The sequence below is a fragment of the Choloepus didactylus genome, chromosome 4, assembly GCF_015220235.1.
Source record: "Choloepus didactylus isolate mChoDid1 chromosome 4, mChoDid1.pri, whole genome shotgun sequence".
In the NCBI taxonomy this organism is placed as follows: domain Eukaryota; kingdom Metazoa; phylum Chordata; class Mammalia; order Pilosa; family Megalonychidae; genus Choloepus; species Choloepus didactylus.
Window position 1 is genome coordinate 32,644,082 of NC_051310.1, and position 24,032 is coordinate 32,668,113.

The following is a 24,032-nucleotide window of genomic DNA, read 5'->3' on the forward strand; positions in this document are numbered from 1 at the left end:
TTACCTGATTGGCTTTGAACTTTGAGGGTACCTTTCAGTTTCCCTTTTTCTTGATGGAAAAAGAAGAAACTGAGTTAGCCAACTCCTCTTCTTAAGCGGGTGCCTTTTAGAAAGATCTGGGAGTCTATTTCTGTGACTATGGCAAGTGAGTTATATTTAATAATTTTCTCACTGAATATGACTTTAAATGCTAGAATAATATAAAAGCATTTTCTTAAAAGCAAGAAAAAGCAGACAAAGTAGTAAGGACTTACTAAGCCAAAATCTAAGTGAAGGGGGGGGGGGGAACAGAGAAATAAGAAATAAATACTTTTGCCTTGATCCCACAATCTTGAGTTTTGATCTTTGGTTTCAACTGCCTCTTGAGAAAAATGGTTTCAAAGTCAAAGCTCCAGTCACATCCAAAGTGGTAAATTTGTGAAGTGATCTTCCCCCATCCTAGAGAAAGGTGTCCCAGAGATGGTGCTTTAAAAATTTGTAACTGCAAGAGGCTACATCTTTAGCATAAGATGAACTAGAATTAAATCTGCCCTGTCTACCGCTATAAAGTTTATCAATAGTTCATTCACTTCTTCCAACAGGTTAACTTCTGACACCAACTGCAAATGCTGCTGTAACTCAGTCAATTCTGCATCTGACTACCCAGAGTTCGGCCATACCCTACAGTATAAGGGCAGTCTATAAGATTGTCCTTCAAATAATAGTTACAAGTTCTGGGGCACAGGCCACCCACACTTCTGACCAATTGGCTACAAATATGGGGGTTCCCATCTCTGCCCCTGGGGTTTGATAATTTTCTAGTACAACTCCAGAATTCACTGAACATGCTGTACTTACAGTTACAGTTTTATTATAATAAAATGATGCAAATAGGAAGACGCTAAAAGAAGAGATAAATAGGGTGAAGTCTGGGATGGTCTCAAACACAAGCTTCTGTGTCCTCTCCATATGGAGTCAGAATATGTCACCTTTCCTGCACCAAGACATATTTTCTCAATCATGGAAGCTCATTGGGCTTCAAATGTCCTAACTTTATGTGAGGTCTCATTATGTAGGTATGATTGATAGAATCTGTGTCCCCATAGTTGAGCTCAATCTGCAGCCTCCCCCTCCTTTCCCCTAGGTAGGGGAGATGAGATAGTATGATGTGGCTCAAAGCCCCACCCCTCTAATCACATGGTTGGTCTTTCTGGTGTGGCCAGGCCCCACACTAAGCTGTAGGCTTTGCTTGTCCCTCCCTGTAACTATCAGGTGTGCTCCTGGGCCCACCACAAAGAACAAAAGACATTACTACCACAGGAAATTCCAAAGATTCAGAAGTTGCTTCCCCAGAGACTGGGCCAGACAAAGATCCGTCAAGTTTTTTATTATACCACAACCACCTATTCCCAGAGAAAGTTACTTTGGTTGTAAGCAGAGCAGGGGAGAGAAGGGTAACTATCCCTAATTCCTAAGAAGATATAACTACCAGTTGATCCTCATGTAGATTCGCAGCCCAAATTCATGTCACCTGTGTGGCCCAGAATCCTCAAGCCATGATCCTAGATTGGTAATGTCTTTAAGTAACTGGCTAAAAGCAAACACAAATCCTCTTTTGGAGATGACATTGTCATCCATTCCCACACATTTTTTTCATCAACAATGAATAGTACACTGCCAAAAATAACTAAGCACACAAGAAAATAGGGCATCATACTCAAAGACCAGCCTAAACAACAGACAGCAGAAGCAGCCTTGCAAAGATATCATGTACTGCAATTACCAGACAAAGATTTTTTTTTTTTAATCATGGATTTATAGATAGATAGAAAAGAGATTAGTGGTGGTTTTCTCTAGGCAGTTGGATGAGGGACATTTAAAATTTTGTGTTATTATTAAATTTTATTTTATTACTATTATTTGTTAAATTTTATCTTTGCAAATTTCTAAAATTCCTACAATAAATATTTATTACTTATATAATAAGGATAAAAATAAGTGTTATTACAAATAAAATAAATAAAAGCTAAATTAAACCTCCTTTCCCCTTCATAGATCCCCATTTAAAAAAAATTGATGATAGTACTAGAAAGAGTAAGTGGGAGTGGGGAGCTTTAGCTGCCTCAGGGCATATGTTGATTTTACAAGATTTAGTTTTCTTTTCCCCAAACCTACCTTATAAGTTAGGTAATTCAAATGGATGTAAGCCAACACCCTGTCCCCCAACCAACCCACCACTCCACCACTTGAAGTTAGCCCCTTTCTTGGAATATAATCCAGTACTTCTACCATCTGCCTCTCCTAGTTTGGGCTCTTCTCTGGTTCTCTGGGTATTTCTTGTGGGTAGCTAGAGAAGAAATTCCTGATATGTTGGATTTAATAATTCAGATTTTAATTTTTCTTATCCTGAGAGCTGACTCTGAATAACTTTGGTAAAAGAAGAAACAATGCACATCTCATTCTTTTCCTCAGGATAATACCAGAGAATCACTTCTTTCTTTTAACTTCTAGGACTACTCGGAACTTGCATAGTCACTATCACGAGGCCCCACTGACCCGGAAGCACTATCAGGTCACTGGCTATGGCATAGTAAGTGAGCAACCAGGGTGTGAGCAGGATATAAACATTTATGGGGCCTGGCTCAGGGCCATGTGGTGAGACACATCCTCCCCCAAATTCTGGAATGTTCCTAAGGATTGGAGTCTGCACAGAGACTTTTAACATTTGGGTTTCTTTTGTTTATTTGTTTGTTTTGTTTTGTTTGGCTAGGCTTGCTGTGGGAAAAGCAGCCTATGAAATCTATTTGTCCCCATCTCACTTCCCCTATAATAATTATGCCATTTGTATGTTCTGACACTTAATGACAAACATGAATACTATTTGGGTCCCTTTTAAAATCACACTGGTCATAGAAGCCAAGGGCTCACAATATGGCTCCAGATGGATATATAATTTTATCCTTTGCCAGATCCCAAATTCTCACTGAGTTTATTTTTAAACATCACTTCCCTGATCTACAGAAGGATATTAACCATTTCACTTGCAGATTTTTTACTACCTCGGGGAGATGCATTTAATAGAGGAAGCTCTATGAGGACTTATAAACTCTTAGAGAGTAATTTGAAGACAAAGACAACTAATGGGAAACAAGATTTATGATTATCAGTTATGTTCCCTTCCACAAGTTTTAGTGTTTTAATAAAGATTATGGGTTCCTTAAGGTGGGTTTTCCAACTCTCTTTCTTTTTGCTCATCCCATACTGTACTTGAGCCAAAACTCTGAACTTTCTTAACTTTTCCTTGTGGGCATCTCTTGAGGAGAATTGGACACAACTATCTTAATATCCAAAATGCAAAATCCAGGCCAGATCTTTCTGGCTTAGATGAGTGAACCTCCAGATAGCTATCGTAATGGATATAAATGGCTCATATCTATTTCTGTTGGCTCAGGGTGGTGTCTTGAGTTTGATGATTTAAAGGCAAAAACATGTATTTAGAACTTAAACTCTAGTCCTATGAAATGAAGAATTGGACTTTTGATTCCATGAGTTATACTACTTTTCTTGGTTGTAATATGAGTGCTGGAGCATTTTCAATCACTTGGAGTATTATATGGCTCTCCTCTTTCTACCCCATGCCATTGAGGTTGATGGAAATTTCCTTGTTCTTTGATCTTTGTAACATGCTGGAACCTAAAAGATACCTGTGCTATGGCCACCTCCCTTTTCTCACACCTTTTCTCTAAAGTCATCTCACTTGCTTTGTATGTTTTACTTGGTTTATGTGACAGAATGGGACAGGAGACTCGAATGATTTTTGGCGGATTGAAGTTGTAAACAGAAAATCTGAAAACCGGATCAAAGTGCTGAGAAGTCGAATTCGCCTCATCCATCTGGTCACAGGTTGTGTCCTGGGCTCCTCAGGAAAGTCCCTGCCAAAGTGGTGAGTCTCTAGGGTTCTGGTGTCCCAGTCAAGGCTCATGCATTTCCTTTCCACACTGTGAAGAGTATACCAGAGGATTCTATTTCCCAGTGGTCAATGTTCACCTCATGTCTGTTTTTTCTCAGTGGTAGGAGGAGGGAGAAGGACTTCAAGTAGGTAATGGAGCACAGAGCTCCAGGGTAGCGTTAGTGTTTTGTGTGTTCTGATAGCTGAACATTTGTACATCTGGCTAATGGAAATAGCTCTCTGTTCTGTATCTCTTTCTAAAATGGGAATACAGTATAGTAGACTACTCCTAGGGTAGTCATAGAATATAAAAGTGTGCGGTTGAACAAAGCATGGTCATTGGGTTGAAAAGAGAGAGATCCTGCAGATTTGAGGGAAGTTAAACAATGCTACTCTCTAGTAGATTTCAGGCCTTCTGAGAGACATCTGTGACTGCCTTTCACAGGGGCTGGGAGCAGTTAGAAGTTACTTGTACTCCATACCTAAAGGAAACCCTCAACTCCATCTGGAACGTGGAAGACCATTTCAATCCCAAATGTGAGTGAGGTCACTTCCTGGGCTGGCTCTGATGGGAAATATTTGTAAGTAACTCATCTTAAAAAAATAAACCTACATGGTCTCTGCTGCCACTTCCTCATATTGTTGCTGTTTTCTTCTTAGACCTTCATCTGAAGCTAGCTCCATTTCCTTCTATCTACTTCCTCTTTAAATTCTTCTACCTTAAGTAACCAGTGACATCACTCAGTACCAGAACTAGTTGCTCCTTCTCATTTTCCTGGCCTCTTGCTGCATTTAGTTCATTTCCTCTTGCTGCCTGGATTGCAGGTCCTTCTTTTCCGTCTCCTTCTGGGTCCTTCTGTCCCCTGCACTTTGGGCACCCCACAGAGCAAGCTGGTACTTTCCCATTATATCCCTGTATAGAGCTCCTCCTCTCCCCACAACCAGCCAACACTTTTACAGAAAGTGGTATCCACAGCCCTGATCTTGATCCTCACATGTATGCTCCCAGGTTCCAAACTGACATTTCCACCTCAGTGCTATCATGAACTCAATAAGTCTTTGGAGTCATCATCTGTCCTCCCAAACTAACCCCTTCAAGCTTATGCTTGATTTCTCCTCTCCATGCTTCCCTCTTCTTCATTCTTCTTACCACCTAATCTAGCCAAGCCAACTAATGAAGTAACTAATTAAATAACTCTGAGTGATCCAGGAACCATGTGGGGCCCTGGGGATGTATTGGTGAATGAGATAGACTTGGTCCCTGCCCTCACAGACCTTTTCCCTAACAGATGAGAGCAACATTTGGGCCAGTATACAATGAAGGCTGAAAGGGCGAGAGCTGTGGGAACACAGGTGTGGCAGGGGGTGTTTTCTCTTTCCTTTGTATTTCTCAAAATGGCAGATGAGTGCTTAGTACAAGCAGAAGATATGGTCAAGAATTGGCCCCAGCTTTCATCCATCTTCTCAACTCTCTTACCTACTTGTTAGTCACTTGTCAGAAAGGCTACTTTCTTTTTTTTTTTTTTAAATCTTCATTTTATTGAGATATATTCACATACCACGCAGTCATACAAAACAAATTGTACATTTGATTGTTCACAGTACCATTACATAGTTGTACATTCATCACCTAAATCAATCCCTGACACCTTCATTAGCACACACACAAAAATAACAAGAATAATAATTAAAGTCAAAAAGAGCAATTAAAGTAAAAAAGAACACTGGGTGCCTTTGTCTGTCTGTTTGTTTGTTTGTTTCCTTCCCCTATTTTTCTACTCATCCATCCATAAACTAGACAAAGGGGAGTGTGGTCCTTATGGCTTTCCCAATCCCATTGTCTCCCCTCATAAGCTACATTTTTATACAATTGTCTTCTAGATTCATGGGTTCTGGGTTGTAGTTTGATAGTTTCAGGTATCTACCACCAGCTACCCCAATTCATTAGAACCTAAAAAGGGTTGTCTAAATTGTGCATAAGAGTGCCCACCAGAGTGACCTGTCGGCTCCTTTTGGAATCTCTCTGCCACTGAAGCTTATTTCATTTCCAGAAAGGCTACTTTCTGACTGAGGGAATATGGAATCATGGACAGGCAGTAAGACAAGAATGTGTGACAAAAGTTCTCTCCCCTCTCATTTCTTTCTAGTGCCAAACATCAGCCTGGATGTGCTGAAGCCCAGTTTTCCTGAGATCTTGCTGGAGTCCCACATGGTCATGATCCGGGTACTGTGGCCCCTTCCTGTGCTTCTCTGTGAGCTCTCCGGTGTCCACAAATTTAGAACCCAAATCAGACGCCATGATATAGATCCACTGCCCCCTTGTGGAGGACTTTAAAAGTGTCTTCATTTACTGGTTTACTTGATCTTCACAGACATTTCCTTTACCCCAAAAGGATGATGACAATGATGATCCTAGCAGTGATACCAGTGAACACTTATGTGGCTTTTATCTGACTGGCTTGGCCCTAAGCACTGTGCATATATTAACTCGTTTAATACTTACTACAATCCTACAAAGATTGTTATCATCCCCGGGCTATAGATGATGGAACTGAGGCACAGAGAGGTTAAGGAACTTGCCCAGGGTCACACAGTAAGAGGGGTATCCAGGCTTCAAAACCAGGGTGGCAGGCTTTCAGAGTCAGTGCTACTAACCACTGCACTCTTCTGCTCTAAGTGATTTTCAGATTTGTTCAGTTGACAGAGCCCCCGAATATCATAGTGCTCTAGGTTGAAGATCACAAAACACTCAGTTCATTCCATCATATGAAATTAGTATCAATTTTGTTAGTGGCTAATCTGAGTGTGTTGTTTATATGTAGCATAAAATCCCAACTATGAGCCCACTCGTGTTCTCAGAAACGAATGTTTAGAGGGCATGGTTGAGTTTTTCAAGTTCTTAGATTCATTGTTGGCGCTTTCTCTATCATTTTGTTTTCTGCAGTTGCTCAGTAGCTGACAAGCAGTTGTAGAATCAAAGATCTAAGAACAATTGAGAGAGGACAGACTTTAAACGGAGAAAATTCTACCCACTATTTAAAGTTTCCCCTGAGAATTAGGAAAGCCCTGCTGCAGTTTGATGTTAGTGGGATCCTCTTCTTACTCTGGCTTTTGGAAAGCTAGTGTTCTGTAGGAAAAATGTTTATGCCAGATGCACAATGATCACTCCACCTACGAGTTGCAGGGAGGTGTAGTAGTTGTTATTTTTCCCCTAGTGGGCCATTGTCAGGTGGACTTTCCTGGAAGGGGGATTATGTAAGTAATACTCAGTAAATACAGTTGACTTATCTCACTGGATTAAATTAAAAGTTCAAATTTTGTCATTTCCACACTTTGGGAGGTGATGAGTTGACATTAAGCAATCTCTGGGTCACTTCTTCCCTGACTCTCTGCTTGTAGCTGTCACTGTGGTCCGATGACACAGCTCTTTTGAATATTTGCCTGTCAGTCAGAATATCATTCTAGATCTGGGTAGAATTTTAAGGCTAAGTCTAAAGAATTTCATGTCTTTGTTTTTTCATCATTGAAGAGAGAGAGTCAGAGAAGAAAAGGGACATAAGGGACATTTTTTCCTCAACTGATGTAGGGTCAGGAAAGGGAGAAAGATCAAAATAGCAAGGCCAGACTACAGAAACTGCAGGGAGAGGGCTTTGCTGCCAGCTGAGTGGAAGGCCTGAGGCCTGGGCAGAGAAGGCTGGCATTCCTGGTGAGGGTGCCCGGAATGAGCCTACTCTAGATTTGAAGTTTAGAGAGCAGCTTACAAAAATGCATATGCCTATAATGCTTATAGATTGTTTCCTCATTCCATCTCTTGGTTTAGTAAAGGAGCTGGATTTCTCAGAGTTTATTGTGAAAGAATGCCCTTAGCTTACTGCAGCTCTATCTGGAGTCTGTGGGTTTGGGACTGAACAGTCTGGTTTGAAGGAATTAATTTCCCTCAGCAGCTGCTCTAAGGGTCCATTCATTCATTCCTCATTCTGAGGGCCTTCATGTGGCCACAGCAGTTCAGGGGCTGTGTAGCTGGCCCCTTTGAGTCTGACACCCCATGGTACTTTTGGCCCTGGAGGAGCCACCACAAGGAGGCCTGCCAGCTGGTCTTCACCCTTCGAGGAGTTGGATTAGTAAGGCACTGGGTGGTGGTTCACTGGAGCAGATCTTTTGGATCTTTCTAGGCAATTTTGCCTCCCGGAGACATTTTTGGCTGTTACAACTGGAGGGGTGGATGAGTTGCAACTGGTATCTAGTGGGTAGAGATCAGGGATACTTAACATCTTACAGTGCACAGCATGGCTCCCACAGCAAAGACTCGTCCAGCCCAGAATGTCAGTAGTGCCAAGGGTGAGAAACCCTCACCTAACCCATAGCACCTTCCTCCCTATCTGGAGAAATGTCTTCTCAGTGTGTCCTGATAATGACAGCCCTGGTGGCTACTGTCTGGGATCCTGACCCTATCCCTTCCTGTTTTGGCAAGTGCCTGATTTTACCATGTAGAGACAGGTTGTTAGATATTATTAGCTACCAGATTAGACGCCTATGTCTGGGTCCTTCAGGCTAAAATGCGCATTCTCAACATTCACCTATTGGTGCATCCAGCTAATGGGTGAAAATTTGTTCTTGGAGGGCAAAACTTACCTTTTTTATGTGTAAAGCATAAACAGATATGTAGTATATGTATGGTATTAGAATTTCATGGGGGACTTTGGATGGATCGTATGGTATGTGATTATATCTCAATAAAATTGCATTAAAAATTTCATGGGGGCTTTTAGGGAAAAAAAACTAAAAAGGTTCCTTGTGGGGGGAAATAATGAAAAAAAGGTTGAGAAACACTAGGTTAAAATAATGTTTTCAAAGTGCAGGTATGCATCAGAATTTCACGTTTTCTGTTGGAAATTGGATTCACAAGGAAGCCAATAAATAAGCTCTGATTTTATATCCCCACCCTCTTCCCTAGCCTGGTTTTGGAACCTTATCCTTGGCCTGGAAGAGGGACATGCCCTCTTTTCACCCACAGGAAACGGGTTCCTCACTCCCCTTTCTTTTCTTTCTCTCAAGCATAAAGGGTCCGAATGGACTCTCTGATGGGAGATGGAGGCTCTCCTGTTTGGGAGAAGAAAGGCGATTTCGGCAGGCAGGCGGGCAATGGCTGAGAATGAGTACCTGATTCTTCCCTGCAAGGGAGGGAGAGGAGAGAGGGTTTTTCTTGACAGTTGGCCATATATCAGAGACACCTGTGCCTCTCATTTCTGCCAGCCCTATAGGTCCCTGTCCTTACTACCTCCTCTTTGCCACCTTCCTGCAGGGGAACAATGGCCTCAAACCCAAGGACAATGAAGTCACCTCCAAACCTTGGCACTGGCCTATCAACTATCAGGTAGGGCCTGAGGCCACAGCGCCTCCCAGGAAATGGAGCCGAGGAGGAGACCACTGAGATTGGGGGTGGGCAGGGGGAGCGCTTGGCCTGGAATGCACTGGCCAGGGATAGGGCTCATGTGGAGTTTGTGTCTTCTGAGCCTCCGCCCCTGTCCCCCTGTCTGTGAAAGGTATCCAGCCTTCTTCCCCCTGGAGGAATGGGCCGGGCTGGGGATGGGCTGGGTCTTGGCTCAGCAGTCTGTTCTGTGCCCCACAGGGCCTGCGCTTCTCGGGGACCAATGATACTGACCTCCGAGTCTACCTGCTTGGCAACCCGGTGAGTGCCCTGCATGTTCTCGGTTTTGGCCCTCAAACACTTGCCTGTGGAGAGCTGCTGCTTTCCTCTCATCCTCCTGTTCTCATTTCCATGCAGGTGGTTTGGTGGCTGAATCTGTTGAGCATTGCCCTCTACCTCCTCTCAGGGGGCGTCATTTCCTTGGCTCTGCAGAGAGGTGCACACCTGCCAGCAGAAGTTGAAGGTCAGGCCCCTGGGCCCTCCCTCCCCTGACCTAGCAGCTGGCAGGGCACCTGCAGCCCTGGGGGAGGGCCTCCCCCTGCCTCCTGATGGGGCATCCTTTGCCACCCACCTCTTTCCTTTCTCCTTTGCTTTTTACAGCTAATAGTCACCAAATGCCCAAGTGCTGTGTTAAATACTTTACATCCTCCCAGCAACCCTAAAGGGTAGGGTATTTTTACCCCTATTTTATGGATTAGGGTACCAAGGCCCAAAGAAATTAAGAAATTGTCCCACAGTTGTATAAAAATGTAGCTTATGAGGGGAGACAATGGGATTGGGAAAGCCATAAGGACCACACTCCACTTTGTCTAGTTTATGGATGGATGAGTAGAAAAATAGGGGAAGGAAACAAACAGACAAAGGTACCCAGTGTTCTTTTTTACTTCAATTGCTCTTTTTCACTCTAATTATTATTCTTGTTATTTTTGTGTGTGTGCTAATGAAGGTGTCAGGGATTGATTTGGGTGATGAATGTACCACTATGTAATGGTACTGTGAACAATCGAAAGTACGATTTGTTTTGTATGACTGCGTGGTATGTGAATATATCTCAATAAAATGAAGATTAAAAAAAAAAGAAGAAGAAAAAAAAAAGAAATTGTCCCAGGGCATATAGCTTGGAAGTGATAGAGCTGAGGTTCCAACCCAAGCAGTCTGATTTTAGAGCCGTCACGTGTAACCACTAAACTTCTGCCCCTGCCTTTGCTCCATGGCCCTGTCCTCTGGTGCGGTAGAGAGGACCCCCCCAGGGCACAGCCTGTGGCTTCGTATCCTATTGCTGCTCTGGGTAACTTTAGCTGCCAGGCTGTGGATCACAGCGTCTGAGGCCTTCACACAGGTTTTTTTTTGCCCCCACAGCTCCCTGTCTGAACAGCCATAGTCCCAGACACTCCTCACTCCCACCTCCATCCTCATCTCTGTCCCTACCTCCATTCTCATCTCTCTTCCACCCGTCTGCAATGGCAAAGGTCTGGGTAGCAGCAAAATAGAGTTGGAGGCAGGGAGGGATGTTCTCAGTAGGGTATACAGGATTTTGGTTTCTTTGGAGGCTGGGCCATCTCCCACCCAGACACCAGCATCAGGCCTCCTGCTAGTGTTTGGTGCATCTGCTGTTGGTGCCTAAACCTCACCAGACCCAGCAGCTCATCTCCTTCCAATTGCCTTACGGTTATTTGGGTTGGGCCTGATGAGGTATGAGAGGCCCAGAGAGGCAGTGTGACTTATTCAAGATTATACTGCAAGGAAGGGGCAGAGCTGGAGCAGAGCCCAGAACTCTGTTCCCTCCCCGTCTTCTGATGGATCTGTGCTGCTTGGGGCCCAGGGCTGTCCCAGGTCCTGCTGCGAGGAGGCGGGCAGGTCTTGCTTGGCTGGATGCTCCATTACTTCCCATTCTTCTTGATGGGCCGGATCCTCTACTTCCACCACTACTTCCCAGCCATGCTCTTCTCCTGCATGTTGACAGGTCAGTGCTGCCCACCTGGACTTGGGTGATAGGGGATGGGAGAGGAGGGAGAGGCCACCATGGAGCAGCAGAGCTGAGAGCTGAGGACCAGTCTCTCTGCTTCCCTAACTTGGGGGAACCGCTTTCTGCTGCATCCCTAGAAGTCATTCTCTGACAGCTGGTATCTGGTTTCTCTTCTCTGTCCTAGGCATTCTGTGGGACACCCTGCTGCGGCTCTGTGCCTGGCGCCTGGCCTCTTCTTCTCTGGCCAAGGGCATCCATTCATTGGGAATCCTGAGCCTACTCCTGGGAACCGCCTATAGGTGAGCACAGCACACACACCCTCCACCCCCAAACCTTGCAACCCCCAATCCCCATATAGACTCAGTGGTGCATCAGCCCTGGATGCATTTTAGAATCACCTGGGGTGCTTTGAAAACATGCCAATGCCTGGATCCCATCTCCAGAGATTCTGATGCAGGTAGGGCCTAGTCACCCACATCATCCTAATGTGCAGCCAGACATGAGAAACACGGGCTAACTCTGCATTCCTTCCTTCTACCATGGTTTCCAGCTTTTGTGCCTCCCCAAAATACCTGAAGGATACCCCTCTGTAGTCACTGTGACTCCCTAAAGGAGTAGGCTCAGATAGAGTGGGACTGGGTGTCTGTGGTACAGCTGAGAGTCACTGGAAGGAGGGTGTTGTTTGGAAAGCCACATTTCCTCTCCCCACTCCCTGAGACTCTAACAGATCCCCCTGCTGAGAACCACTGAGCACCAGTGGGTACGAGCTCCAGCACCCTGAAGGGGCCAGGCAGGCAAAGCTGAAAAAGGCCTGGTGGGGCCTGTGGCCTAAGAGTACATGCCTCATCTACAAGGGTTAAGTTTGCATTTCAACAGACAAACTCCTGGGCAGGTCTTCTTACCTGGTCCTCTTGGAGAAGAGCCCTTTCCTTTGTCATCATTAGGTTAGCATCTGTAAGCTCTCAGGCCACAAGGTACCCAATGGCAGACTCAGACAGATGTGGTGATGAAAGGGGATGGGTTTTGGTGGTTGGGAAGGTCTGATGAACTCCACGGGAGGGGCTGAATTTCAATGCTGTGTCAGATTCCTGGGATGAAAACAGCTCCCTCTGTATTCTCTCTCCTAGCTTCTACCTCTTCCATCCCCTGGCTTATGGGATGGTTGGTCCCCCAGCCCAGAGCCCCCAAAGTCCAATGGCAGGACTAAGGTGGTTGGAATCATGGGACTTCTGAGGCCACTGCAGGGACTCCAGTTTGGGTCCAGGAGCCAGTCCCTTGGTCCTCCAGACTATGCTGAAAGCTGCCTGAGGAGCCTGAAACTCTGCTGCCTGCCAGGACCAGCCTCTGGGAGTGAACCCTGAATGGATTTAGCCCAACCCTGGAGACTACAACTCCTTGTCTGCAGAGATTTTACAGCTGAGGGTGGCTCAGCAACCAAGGACAACATCTCTCAGGCCCATTTCCCTGAGGGGGCAGTATGAGGGAGAATGAGTGTGCAAGAGGTGGGTGGAAATGTGTGGGAGTGTGTGTGTGTGTGAGAGAGAGAGAGAGAGAACATTTGTCTATATACCTGTAGAATATAGACCATGTGACTGTGGATAGCTGAATGTCATAAACCCTAAGAAATAGTCCAGGGCTACAGTAAGATTTTCTTGGCCTTTTTTCACATTGCATTTGGTCTGGTAAGTAAGATCCATCAAAAATCCTCTGTCCTCCAAGAGGGCCCCAAGAGTTGAGAGTACTGACCCCACCTTGGGATGTCACCAAGAACAGAGCAAATGGGACTAGCAAAGCTGTGCTGCCCTTGTTCCCACAAACATACAGCTGAGCAGGAGCATAAGCCGACCCTGACTTTCCCCTAGTGGCAGCTGGTGGCCAGACTTCCTGCCCTGTGACTGTGCACAGAGGACCAACCTCCAGGGAGCGAGGTGGCCGGGAACTCATTGTTGGCCCTCCTGGGGATGTCAGGGAGAGCGGCATCCTGTCCTCTGCTGTGTGCCCCCAGGGCCTGTGTGCCAGCTGCTCACTGCCCATCCCTTTTCCCTCTGCATCTAGCCCAGCCCTGAGAACCAGCACAGGTGCATTCTCCCCAGGGCTGGTGGAGCCTTTGGGGAACTTTGTTTTTTGGGGGGCAGAGCCCTTAGCAGCTGAACAAGATGAGAGGCAGAGCAGGGAATGTGTGTGGTGCTGGGCTGGGATCCCAGTGGGACACTGGCGTGGAGGGTACTCGGGCCTGTCTGGGCTCAGGCTGCTGTCGCTTGCTGGGCTTTCCCTTTTTCAGTCTCTAGTCCTTCCCTGCTGAGCACCCCCTCCCCTCACTCCATTGGTATTTTCCCTTCCATGTATCACCATTACATCAATCCCTTTTCCTCCAAAGACCCAGAGCACCTAGAAATGTGTCACAGCATCTGCTTTCTACCACTTCTTGCCCAAGCAAGAAGCTCAGAGCTCATCCCTCCACTTCCTCCTCAAATGAGAGAGATTAAGAAAGCCTTGGGTCAGAACGAGACCAACTCAAGGCCAGCCCATCAGCCTGCCTCTCTCCTCCTGGTGCATGACAAACAATTTATTTTGTCCCAGGGGACCGTGATGCTTCAAGGTTTAATGATGATTCTTTGCCACACTCCATCTTCTCTCCCCTGTAGCTCCCACCAACCCTGACAGGGTCAAAGCTGTTTAGAGCATCTTCAGAAGGCAGTTGCCACGGAGACTGGAAATTGGTCCCAGGGACAGGCTGTGCTACCTACTGGGTGGTGGGGAGGAAGCTTCTGGCCGTGCTTGAATGTTCAGACCAACCGTCATTAATGTTAATAGAGGAAATGCAGCAATGTCAAAAGCAAGGCAGGTTGGTTAATTAGATATGGGGCCTGATGGCCTCCCTTTTCCAGGGCTACAGCCCTTTTGACTTCCCCCAGCAGGAAGCCCTGCCTATGTGCTGAGTCTGGGCCGCTTGCTTAATTGCATTTGTGGAAGGGAAAGAGAGTGGGGATAGAGAACCCCTGCTCACCCCTTCCAGCCCACCCCTACCCTTCCCCTCCTCCCCACAGAGTAGTTTCTTCTGAAACTGGTGGGGGCAGCCATGTGGGTGGGCTCTCCTGGAGGTGGAATGCAGGAATCTGTGTTTGGCTCTTAGCAAAAAAGGTGGCCTACAGTGAGATGGCTGATATTTCCTTGTGCCTTCTCATTTCCCAATGGGAACTCCTTGGAAGGGGGGAGCTCTGAGAAGAACCAGGGAGGGGATAGTCACTCTTGAGTGGGGACAAGGCAAGGAGAAAGCTCAGCCAGCTTTCTGCCCATTCCCCTCCTAATTTGCCAAATTGGGGACAGTGGGTTCCTCTGTCTCTTTTACTGCTTTCCAAGAATGGGAAAAGGAGAATTCCCTGTCCGCTCCCTCCTCTTCCTCCGTGCCCAGACTGGCAGCTGCTGCTTTCAGGACAAGGCCACAGGGATTGATGCAGGTTTGGGGGCTCAGGTTCTGTTGCTTTGAAGAAGCTGGGGAGAGGGGACTATTGGGGTGCCTCTCTGAATATGAGCTGTGGTCCCCAGGAGTCAGCAAAAGTGTGACAAGTCTCACAGACCTGCTGGTGGAGGAAGAAGACAGTTGTCCGTCAGTCAACTTAACCTCCAGCCAACTTGCTGAGCCACATTTTATATTAACAAAAAATAATAATTATAAAAAAAATAGGTTTCCAGAGATAATTGGAGGCCAATTTAGTTTTGTAATAAATAGTGCTTGTCTTGAATGCCATGTTCTTGTTGTACTTAATTGAATCTGACTTGCTTCTGGCTCCCAGAAAGGCCCAGAAGAGAAGAATGTTTTGAGTGCGGGAACCATTCCGTTGTGTCTCTTGTCTGGGGCCATCTACTTCCAGCAGGGGCCCTGGGCTGGGCTGGTAAGCCTGAGCACCCCAGGGGCCACTTGGGCCATCCCACGTACACAGTCACTCAAGTAATGTTGGTCACTATTTTATTGATTAAGCATATTCCAAAATAATGATGTTCCCAAATGAGAAGGAAGCTGGATCTCTTACTTTTTTTTTTTTAATAACTTCCCCAAACAATATAAAAATAGAGGGAGTAACAGTTGTCCACTTCTGAGAAGCTGAGAGGCCCAGCACTGCAGCAACTTGCCATTCTCCTGGACAGAACCCCCACCTTGACAAGCATCCTGTGTTGTCAGGAGTGATGTCAAGAGTTCTGGGGGGTAAGGGCTGACTTGAGTGTTGAACAGGAGGTGGGAGAGAGGGAAGTTAACACAGCACTGAGATGGAGATGTGGGCTGCCCAAATCCCCTTTAAGACAAGGGCAGCTGGAGGAGGAGTGGCTCATGTAGATCTTCAGGAGATGTAAGGTGTCTGGGATAGGCAGGTTAGAAAAGGACCACATCCTTTCCTCTGAATGTCACTGCTCAGTTTACAAAATACCAACACATCTCTTGACATTCAACCCTCAAAAAGGCCCAGGGAAGTCAATGATGTGTCTGTCCCTATTTGATCCATGAAAGATTATATTACTTGCCTAAGTAGATAGTAGCTAATAGATGGTAGAGCCAGGACTCAATGCCAAGCTGAGCTCCTGCTTCTCCAACCTTGTCCTGGGACTGGTGGCACCTTCCCAGAAGAACCTAGCAGCCCTGCATCCTCTGGGGAGAAGGCCTGAACTCAGCCCAGAAGCATCCAGATTCAGCATCTTCCTTTATCATTCTTGATGCACCAGTAATCTGGTCCCCTTGGGTATACCCAGACAAGTGGTGTGCTGGTAGATGTTTAAAAACAGGTTTTCTGGGGAGAAAAAAAGCCCTGATTTGTAGTGCTTGCCAATTTTCCATGGTGTAAATTCTGCCACCGTGGCCTATTTCAGACTACCAACTTGTCACAGAATGAGGAGTTGGAAGAGGTGCACAATTGGCTCTCACAAGCCATCTAAGAGCTGGCTCTAGCACACCCCTGGCCCAAATCCAGTGACCTTGGCTTGGTCTGAACTATGGACACAGCTCTTGATCACAGTCCATCAAAGTGAGGGAAGCAGTGGGACACAGAGGCCTAGAGCATGGGCCAGGGAGTCAGACCTGAGGTCAAATCCCAGCCCCACCACTTATTTACTGTTTGATCTTGGGTTTATTACTTAACATCTCTGCCTCTGTTTCCTCATCTGTAAAATGGATAATAGGTACTATAATAAATAGTACCCGCTTCATAGAGTTGTGAGGATGAAAAGAGTTAATGATTTGATGTGCCTTGCATGGTGTCTGGTACATGGATGCTCAATTAAGGCTAGCTATTATTAATAATAAATTCAATCTCAATGGCAATGACTCTAAGACTGTACTTGAACTCCCTCTCCTAGATTATAACTTCCTGTCCAAGTTCCAGGCTGATGCCAGGCAGGGAGGGGAGCTCCTGTGACTTTCTTCAGCCTCTCAAATGTGGATTTAGACCCTCTGCTCTCAAAGACTATTGGTTGGGAGTGCACACTCCAGGACTTTTCTCCAAGGGAAGCAGATACTAGAGTGTACTTGGTATTCTCCTCCTGTTTCTTCCTGGCCCTGGAAAGGCAAAGAGCAAGGACATGAGCTTGAGTGCTGACTCCACCACTTATTAGGTAAGGCCATTAACCCCCCTTTAACTTACTGGACCCCATCCAAAAGAGAAAGGAGGCAAGAAGAGTCCTTAGTGTAGACTGCTGCCAGGAAGAGCAAGCTGGGTGGTTTGGGAGGTGTACACTAGCCATGTAGCCAGCACAAAGTATCAGAAATCTGGCCACTGAGAGGTAGAGGGCATCGGGAACAGACGTGGTCTTCCCCTGGCTCTAGGGTCACAGGATACCAAGCTGGAAGTTTAGTCTCCAAGTACACTGGTGTCCTCCCCTAAGTCCCCAGCCAATTTATGTTCTGCTTTGGGGATCTCTTGGACTCTAGGACACAGGCTTTGCCTTGCAGCTTTTCTCCCCTGCCCCAGCCTAGTGACACCTGGAAATAGGTGGGGAGATAGAGAGAAGAGGAATGGGTCCTAATCCAAACTCCTGAGACTCTGGGAGAAGGAGAGTAGCTAAGTGGTTTCATTGTGTTTGGCCGGCAGCCATAAAGAAGAAAAGTTCTGCAGAGGTCCTCAGTCATGATTCAGAGCCAAAAGCAGAAGGTTCAGAAGACAAAGACTCGACATTCTATGTGTAGCAGAGGGCTGGGCAAGGAACCACAGCCTGTTTGCAACCAACGGTCCCAGAACATCCACCTTGTATCCACAGAACCAAAGGAGGTTGACTCTAGAAGATCCCCAGAGACCTTGCTACCCAACTCCCTTACCATACAGCTGAAGAAACAGGCCTAGAGAGTGAAGTGGATAGACTGAGAGGAGACAGGCTCAGAGACTCGGATATAATGGAAGATAAGCGAGGGTGAAAATGGGCTTGCTCTCCAAAACCTGGGCCACTAGAACTGGGCTGGGACCCAAAGAACTTTCATGCCTGAAAGAGAAAAGTTTAAGTCTAATAGGTGACCAACTATACACCTGGGTGGCAAGCATGAGATTTGTTTCTTGAAATGGTATTTCTATTTTTAAAAAGTCAATTAAAAATCACGGAACAGTAGAATAACTCCCTCAATGTCCAGGTAAGGAAACAGGGTCACAGCCACAGCCACTGCACCCAAGATCCCAACCTAGCCAAACAGAGCTGGGTTTAGAACTAGACTCCACAGATTTCCAATGGTGGAGTCTCAAGAAAATCCAGGCCTGGCTGGAAATGGCTGCAGTCGTGGCCCTGTTCCCAAGGCCTCCAACCTGTGCCGATGTCCCAGTCGGATCCAGAGCTAGGGCAGAGGGCACCCTTGCTTCAGCCTGATCATGCAGGTAGTCACCCTGACCCACCCCAGCCGGACCTCGGGGAAGGAAGAAGGAAGTAATTCATATGGTTTGACCAGAGGGTGTGTCAAGGGATTGCAAACTCAAAATCCGCCGGGCGGGCAGTGTTTGAGGGGAGGCGGTCTGTGCAGGTGGTCAAATACAACGCCGTGCACTTGGGGCTCCAAACCCCAAGCCTTAAGTGGTAATATTATCACCAGAAACTGAGGCCCGGAGAAGCTCGACGATTTCAGTTCAGCTCTGAAGCCCGGGCATTTCTCACCCCACCAGGTCGTTCCCCACCAGAGCCAGTTGCAGAGCGAGAGCGGGCATTGATGGACGGGAGGGGGCGGGGGCCGCGGTCGCTTTAAAGAGCCCCAGCCGGGGCGGCGCGGGGCGGGGCCGCTCTCAGAGCTGCGGGGCTCAGGGCGCAGCGGCCGGCCGGAGCGGGGTCCCTGGTAACGCCAGCGGGGCCGGCGTGGCGGGGGTGCTCCACCTACGGTGGGCCGCGCGCCTCTTCTCTCCGCCTGGCCCTCGTCGCCGCGGAGATGGTGCGGCACGTGCGTTGACGGCACCCGCGCCCCGGGAGTCCCAGCACTACACCTCGCGTCCCCCGGTGAGCATGGAGCGCCCAGAGCCCGAGCTGATCCGGCAGAGCTGGCGGGCGGTGAGCCGAAGCCCGCTGGAGCACGGCACCATCCTGTTCGCCAGGTGAGGGCGGCCCGAGCGCCCCGCGGAGGGTCGGGGGTGGGGGCGGGTGCCTCATCTGGAGTGGGTTCGAGGCTGCTCGAAAGGCGACGGAGGAGGGAAAACTGGACTTGGCGCCCCGGAGCCCGCCAGATGTGCGCCAGAGGAGCGGGGCGCGGCGACGGGTGGCTCAGCCCCTTCTGCGTGCGTTGGGCGGGTCAGCCCCGCAACGCTTGCACCCAGCCGAGCTTGCTGGGGGTGGGCGCGGGTCCTCTCTGGCGGATCCCCTGACACTCGCGCTGCGCCACTCCCCGGTTCTGTGCCTCCTGTGTGTTCCTCGCTGGCGACTGCCGGGGAGCCGACAGCTGTCGGGATGTCCCGAGGACTGGTGCAGGGAGGGCGCGCCGTGCGCACCTGGCAGGCAAGGCGGGCTCCTACGCTCGCGAGTGGACGGCGGCGCACCGGGTCCGGGCCCCAGGAGTGTGAACTGTGAGCAACGAACGGAAGATAAATCCTTTCTGGGAAAGGACCAAGCTAGGACCAGAGAACTGCCAGGGAGACCCGCAGGAGAAGGGGAGGGCAGTTTCAACCTCGGTTAGCAAGGGGACTGCTCTGCCATCACCAAGGCAACGGTCCCTTCACCACGTGTTTTCAGGAGTCTCGGCTCCCTAAGCCAGCCCAGAACTTCTGACAAGGCTTTTGTAAAGTCTCCCCCAAGACAGAAGGGGTATAAATTCATAGAGTTACACAAAACCACAAAACACCTTCCCAAACTGTGGTTGACAGCTTCAGCTTGTGTCTCCCTGTGCTCCTTGAGTCCGTTTATTTTCCTGAAGCCCTCACTGTGTGATCTTAGGTAAGTTCATTAACCTCTCTGAACTTGTTTCTGCCTCTGTAAAATTGGAATAGCAGTTGTATCCACTGCTTAGGACTGTGAGGAATAGACCACTTAACCATGTGAAAAGTACTCAGTGCTCAGTATGTGTAAAGAGTTTATTATTATCATCAGACCCTTCAGATATGACTGGACTCTGGGAATTTCTAACCCAAGAGTGGGAGACCTTGAGAGAGAGAAATAGAGAAAGAGAAGGGCTTTCCTCTTCCCACAATCTAACCCCAGATTTCCTGTTTGAGAACCCCCTTCCTGTCCCAGTCCATTACCCCTCAACCATTTATGGAGACCTCCTACAGGCCATGTGCCGTGAATGGCCTGGGGACACATTGCGCTTTCCAGGACACCCCTCAGAGCCGGCCGGCGGGGTGAGGCACTGGCAGAGGGGCCGGTGCCAGGTTGGAGGGTGCACCACAGTCTCCCACTGACACTGTGGCTCAGCCCGGTCTCCCACTGCTGGACGGCCGGGCTCTCCCGGGCTGGCCGGGGCTGATGCCTGGGCCTCCCCCAACAGGCTGTTTGACCTGGAACCTGACCTGCTGTCCCTCTTCCAGTACAACTGCCGCCAGTTCTCCAGCGTGGAGGACTGCCTTTCGTCCCCCGAGTTCCTGGACCACATCAGGAAGGTGAGAGGAAGATGGGTCCAGGCCACGATGGGGGGTAGTGACCCAGCCAGGTGCCTTCCCAGGAAAGCATGAGGCCTTTCTGCCATGAAGCCTGGTCTGACCCTCTTCTTCACCTCTCCCATGTCAGGGCTATCCGCTCCTTCCCCTCCAGCCTTTTCCCTTACCATGTGCTCAGCCAGCTGGTCGCAGCCCCTGCCATTGCCCTTGGCCTTGTTCCCTGGCTCCTGTAGGTGGTGTCGATGCAGCTCCTGACCGTTAGGGGCCAGCCACCTATGAAGACCAGGCAGGGGGTTTTCTTAGAGGCTTGTGCCTCTCACAGGGCCTCAGTTTCCCCTTGTTCCAGGCAGAGAACACTGTCCAATAGGCTTGTCGAGGGATTTGAGATCCTCAGAAGAGAATGGCTTCCCTTCATGCATGTACCATTAGTAGTTTGGCCACCACATGCTGAGTGCCTACTGTAAGCAGGCACAGGTTGCCTTCCACCTTGGCTCCTGGAAAGCTGATGTCCTGCTGATCTCTTTTGCTTCTGGTTGGGACCCCCAGGCTCTGGGGTGTGGTGGTGAGTGGGTTGGGTTGCTCTGGACTTGGGCCCTGGCTCTCTTTGTTTTGATGCCACTTTGGCCTTGGCAGGTGATGCTCGTGATTGACACTGCAGTGACCAACGTGGAGAACCTGGCCTCTCTGGAGGACTACCTTGCTGGCCTGGGCAGGAAGCATCGGACAGTGGGCGTGAAGCTCAGCTCCTTCTCAGTGAGTGAAGGGACTCTTCTCCTCTCAGGAGCTTCTGGTTTACCCCTATCCACCTGTTCTCCCTCCTCATTCCCATACCGTCCACTCATCAGGGCTTAGGGACCACATGTTACCTGTTGTGTGACCCTGGCACTGGCTTGACCTCTCTGAGAGCCTCTATTTTTCCTTCTCTGTATTGACTTCCCTTAGAATCATAGAAAGTTAAGGAGCCTTTGGGATTAGCTGGTTTGACCACTTTACTATTCCTGTGTAACAAACCACCCGAAAACATACTGGCTTGAAACAACAATGTCTGGTTTCTCGTGGCTGGGATCAGATGCCCTAGGTGGTATAGCTGGAGTCACTCATACACTGCATTCATCTGGGCGCTCAGCTGGGGCTGAAATGGCCAAGACGGCCTGTCATCATCCAGGGTTTCTCTCCAGGTGGTCTCTTAGCATTCAGTAATCTAGCAGAGCTTCTATACAGGAGTTGGCAGTTCCAAGAGAACAAGCTCCCATGTGCAAGTGCTCATCAAGCTTCTACTTGCATCACTCTTGCTAATGTCCCATTGGCCAGAGCCAGGCAGATGGTGAGCCCAGTGTCAGTGTGGGAGGACCCTACTCAAGGATGTGATTCCTGAGAGAATCACAGGCTCACGGGGGGCCACCAACATGACAGCCTACCATATGGTCCAGTCATCTCGCCAGACAGTAAGTTCCTTGAGGAAAGACCCATGTTTGTCTTGTTCTCCTCTCCATCCCCAGCACTAGCACAGTGCCTGGCCCTTAATGGATATTCAGTAAATATTTGTGGAATAAATGAACCTTATTTTGATTATAACAAATGAGAGCAATTATTGTTGAAGGCTTGTTGATCTGCTGTGTGCAGATCCTGTGCTAAGAGTTTTTAATGTATTATCCCATTGATTCATCCCAACAAGCTATGAGTTGAACTTTTACTTTCCTTGTTTTACTGATGAAGCAGCTGAGGATCACAGAGGTTAATAAATTTGCTCAAGGTCACACAGCTCATAAATGATTGAGTCAGGATTAGAACTCAGGCCCATCTGGCTCCAATTCCTGACTTTTAACCACCAAGATTGTTGCCTTGCATTTGAGGAAACTGAGGCCTGGGAGCAATGACCTGCCTTGGTCTGAACTGGCAAAGTCTTGGCCCCACTCATGGGTGGTCAGGAGAATAGGAGTGGAGTGAAATGCCTTGTTCACTATAAAGCCTCACTCTTGGGGGGAGGGTGGGTGGGCACAGTGGCATACCCAAGGATTGGGGCAGAGTCCTACGCAGAGAGCATGGACCCTGTGCAGGACTGGAGGAAGGCTCAGGAGCCCTTACCAGCTCCCAGCCCCGGTTTTCTCACCTGTGGAATGGGGCGGTGCCTTCCTGCCTTTGGGAGTGACAGGGTGCCCTCTGCCTCCGCAGACGGTGGGCGAGTCCCTGCTGTACATGCTGGAGAAGTGCCTGGGCCCTGCTTTCACACCGGCCGTGAGGACCGCCTGGAGCCAGCTCTACGGGGCCGTGGTACAGGCCATGAGTCGAGGTTGGGATGGCGAGTAAGAGGCAGCCCGGCCCTGCGGACCCCCACCTGTCAGTGTTTCTGTCTGTTGATCTGTGTCTGTTGTAGCCTGACTCCCCCAAGCCTCCCTGCATGTCTGTCCTTGTTCCCTTGGGCATCTGAGAGGTGATGGAGCAGGCTGGGGGCATCAGTCCTCACCCCCCATGCCCCTGCCAACTGCAGACAGGGGTGACTTCCTTCAGGAAGGGGCTTCTGGATTTCCTTTCTCCCCCACTAGCCTCTTCTCTGCCTGCCTTCTTTCCCCTCTAGCACTCCCTCTTTCTCAGGAGTTTTGGGGGGAGGTGGCACCAGGCCAGGAAGGTGTGGGGCTTTTAGACAATGGGGCTCTTCGGTCTGCTCACCTCCTCAGGTGAGCTTGGGCCAAGTGGGGAAATGGAAGCTGAGCTGCAGGCCCTTTCCCCATCTTGCCTGCCTGTGCCTTTTAGTGCTTTCCTATCCTACAGGAATTTGCCTTTCAGAAATAAAAAGAAGGAACAGCTTTAGCCTTAATGGTGGACGCGCAGGCAGTGGGAGCAGGTCGTCAGGAGAACTAAGGAAGGGGGTGTCACCTGGAGCCATGATTAGGTCTCAGGGGCTACTCAGATGCCACCTGAGTTGCCATTGTTATTTTTTTTGCTTTTGCAGTATTTCCCTTTCTCTCCTGAGCCCTCCTGATGGAAGCTCCCTCACTGTTGCTCTGTAGACCCCCAGCTAGCCAGCAAAGGGTGGGGTGGGTCTGGGGAAGGACAACGAGGGAGGGGTGAGGTTCATTCCATGGAGATCTGAGTTTCCAGTGGGCAGGGTTTCATCTCCCCACCCTCCTTCCTGCCTCTTTCCCCAACAACTGTCAGTCCACTGCCCCCCATGTTTAATACCCTGTGTGTGCTTGAACTTAGGTGGATGGGTGGGAGAGAAAGCAGCAGGAGATGCCCTTTGCCTCCCCTCAGGTCGCCTGCACTTTTTTCTTTTGCTCTGTGCTGTGGATGTATAAACTCATGAGGAATAAACCTGTTCTGTGTGCCTCTCTGACTGTCTGGGAGTAATTTCTTGGGTATGAACTTGTGCCAGAAGAAGCTGCAGTTGCAGGTAGCGGGGTGGGGCAGGGTGGGGCAGGGTTGGGGAGACACAGGTCAGGAGGACCAAAGCTGGAGTGGGTGGAATAGAAGGGGGAGGCCTGGGGAAGGCCAGAGGCCACTGGCGATGATAGAGCTAGGGGTCTGCAGTGGCAGCTGGCTGGCAGGTCACAAAGCCCAGCTCCTTGGTCTACTGGTGCACAGCTGGACTACATTTCCCAGCCTCCCTTGCAGTTAGGTGGGGCATGTGACCGAGTTCTGGCCAATGGGATGTGCGTGCTGCTTGCCTGCCTG

The 24,032-nt window shown here is 48.8% G+C and overlaps 2 protein-coding genes across 5 annotated transcripts in view; both read left to right on the plus strand.

The window, feature by feature from the left end:
* POMT2 (protein O-mannosyltransferase 2) overlaps positions 1–16,686 on the plus strand; it is a 51,424-nt gene extending 34,738 nt beyond the window's left edge. For 2 of the 4 annotated variants that reach the window (XM_037832190.1, XM_037832191.1), the window contains 10 exons: positions 2,491–2,569; positions 3,771–3,922; positions 4,374–4,465; positions 6,076–6,152; positions 9,231–9,302; positions 9,558–9,617; positions 9,714–9,819; positions 11,179–11,319; positions 11,507–11,621; positions 12,450–15,065. In XM_037832190.1, the coding sequence (XP_037688118.1) occupies positions 2,491–2,569; positions 3,771–3,922; positions 4,374–4,465; positions 6,076–6,152; positions 9,231–9,302; positions 9,558–9,617; positions 9,714–9,819; positions 11,179–11,319; positions 11,507–11,621; positions 12,450–12,555 (1,000 nt within the window). In that variant the 3' untranslated portion in view covers positions 12,556–15,065. Of the gene's footprint in view, positions 1–2,490; positions 2,570–3,770; positions 3,923–4,373; positions 4,466–6,075; positions 6,153–9,230; positions 9,303–9,557; positions 9,618–9,713; positions 9,820–11,178; positions 11,320–11,506; positions 11,622–12,449; positions 15,066–16,668 lie in introns of those variants that run through there. The other 2 variants (XR_005216276.1, XR_005216277.1) reach the window with 2 other exon arrangements.
* A 1,941-nt stretch (positions 16,687–18,627) lies between these two features.
* NGB (neuroglobin) lies at positions 18,628–23,691 on the plus strand. Its single transcript, XM_037835271.1, has 4 exons — positions 18,628–18,869; positions 20,252–20,363; positions 20,994–21,113; positions 22,533–23,691. Exons 1-4 carry the CDS (start codon positions 18,781–18,783, stop codon positions 22,665–22,667), a joined length of 456 nt encoding a protein of 151 aa, XP_037691199.1. The 5' UTR covers positions 18,628–18,780; the 3' UTR covers positions 22,668–23,691.
* The last annotated feature ends 341 nt before the right edge of the window (positions 23,692–24,032 follow it).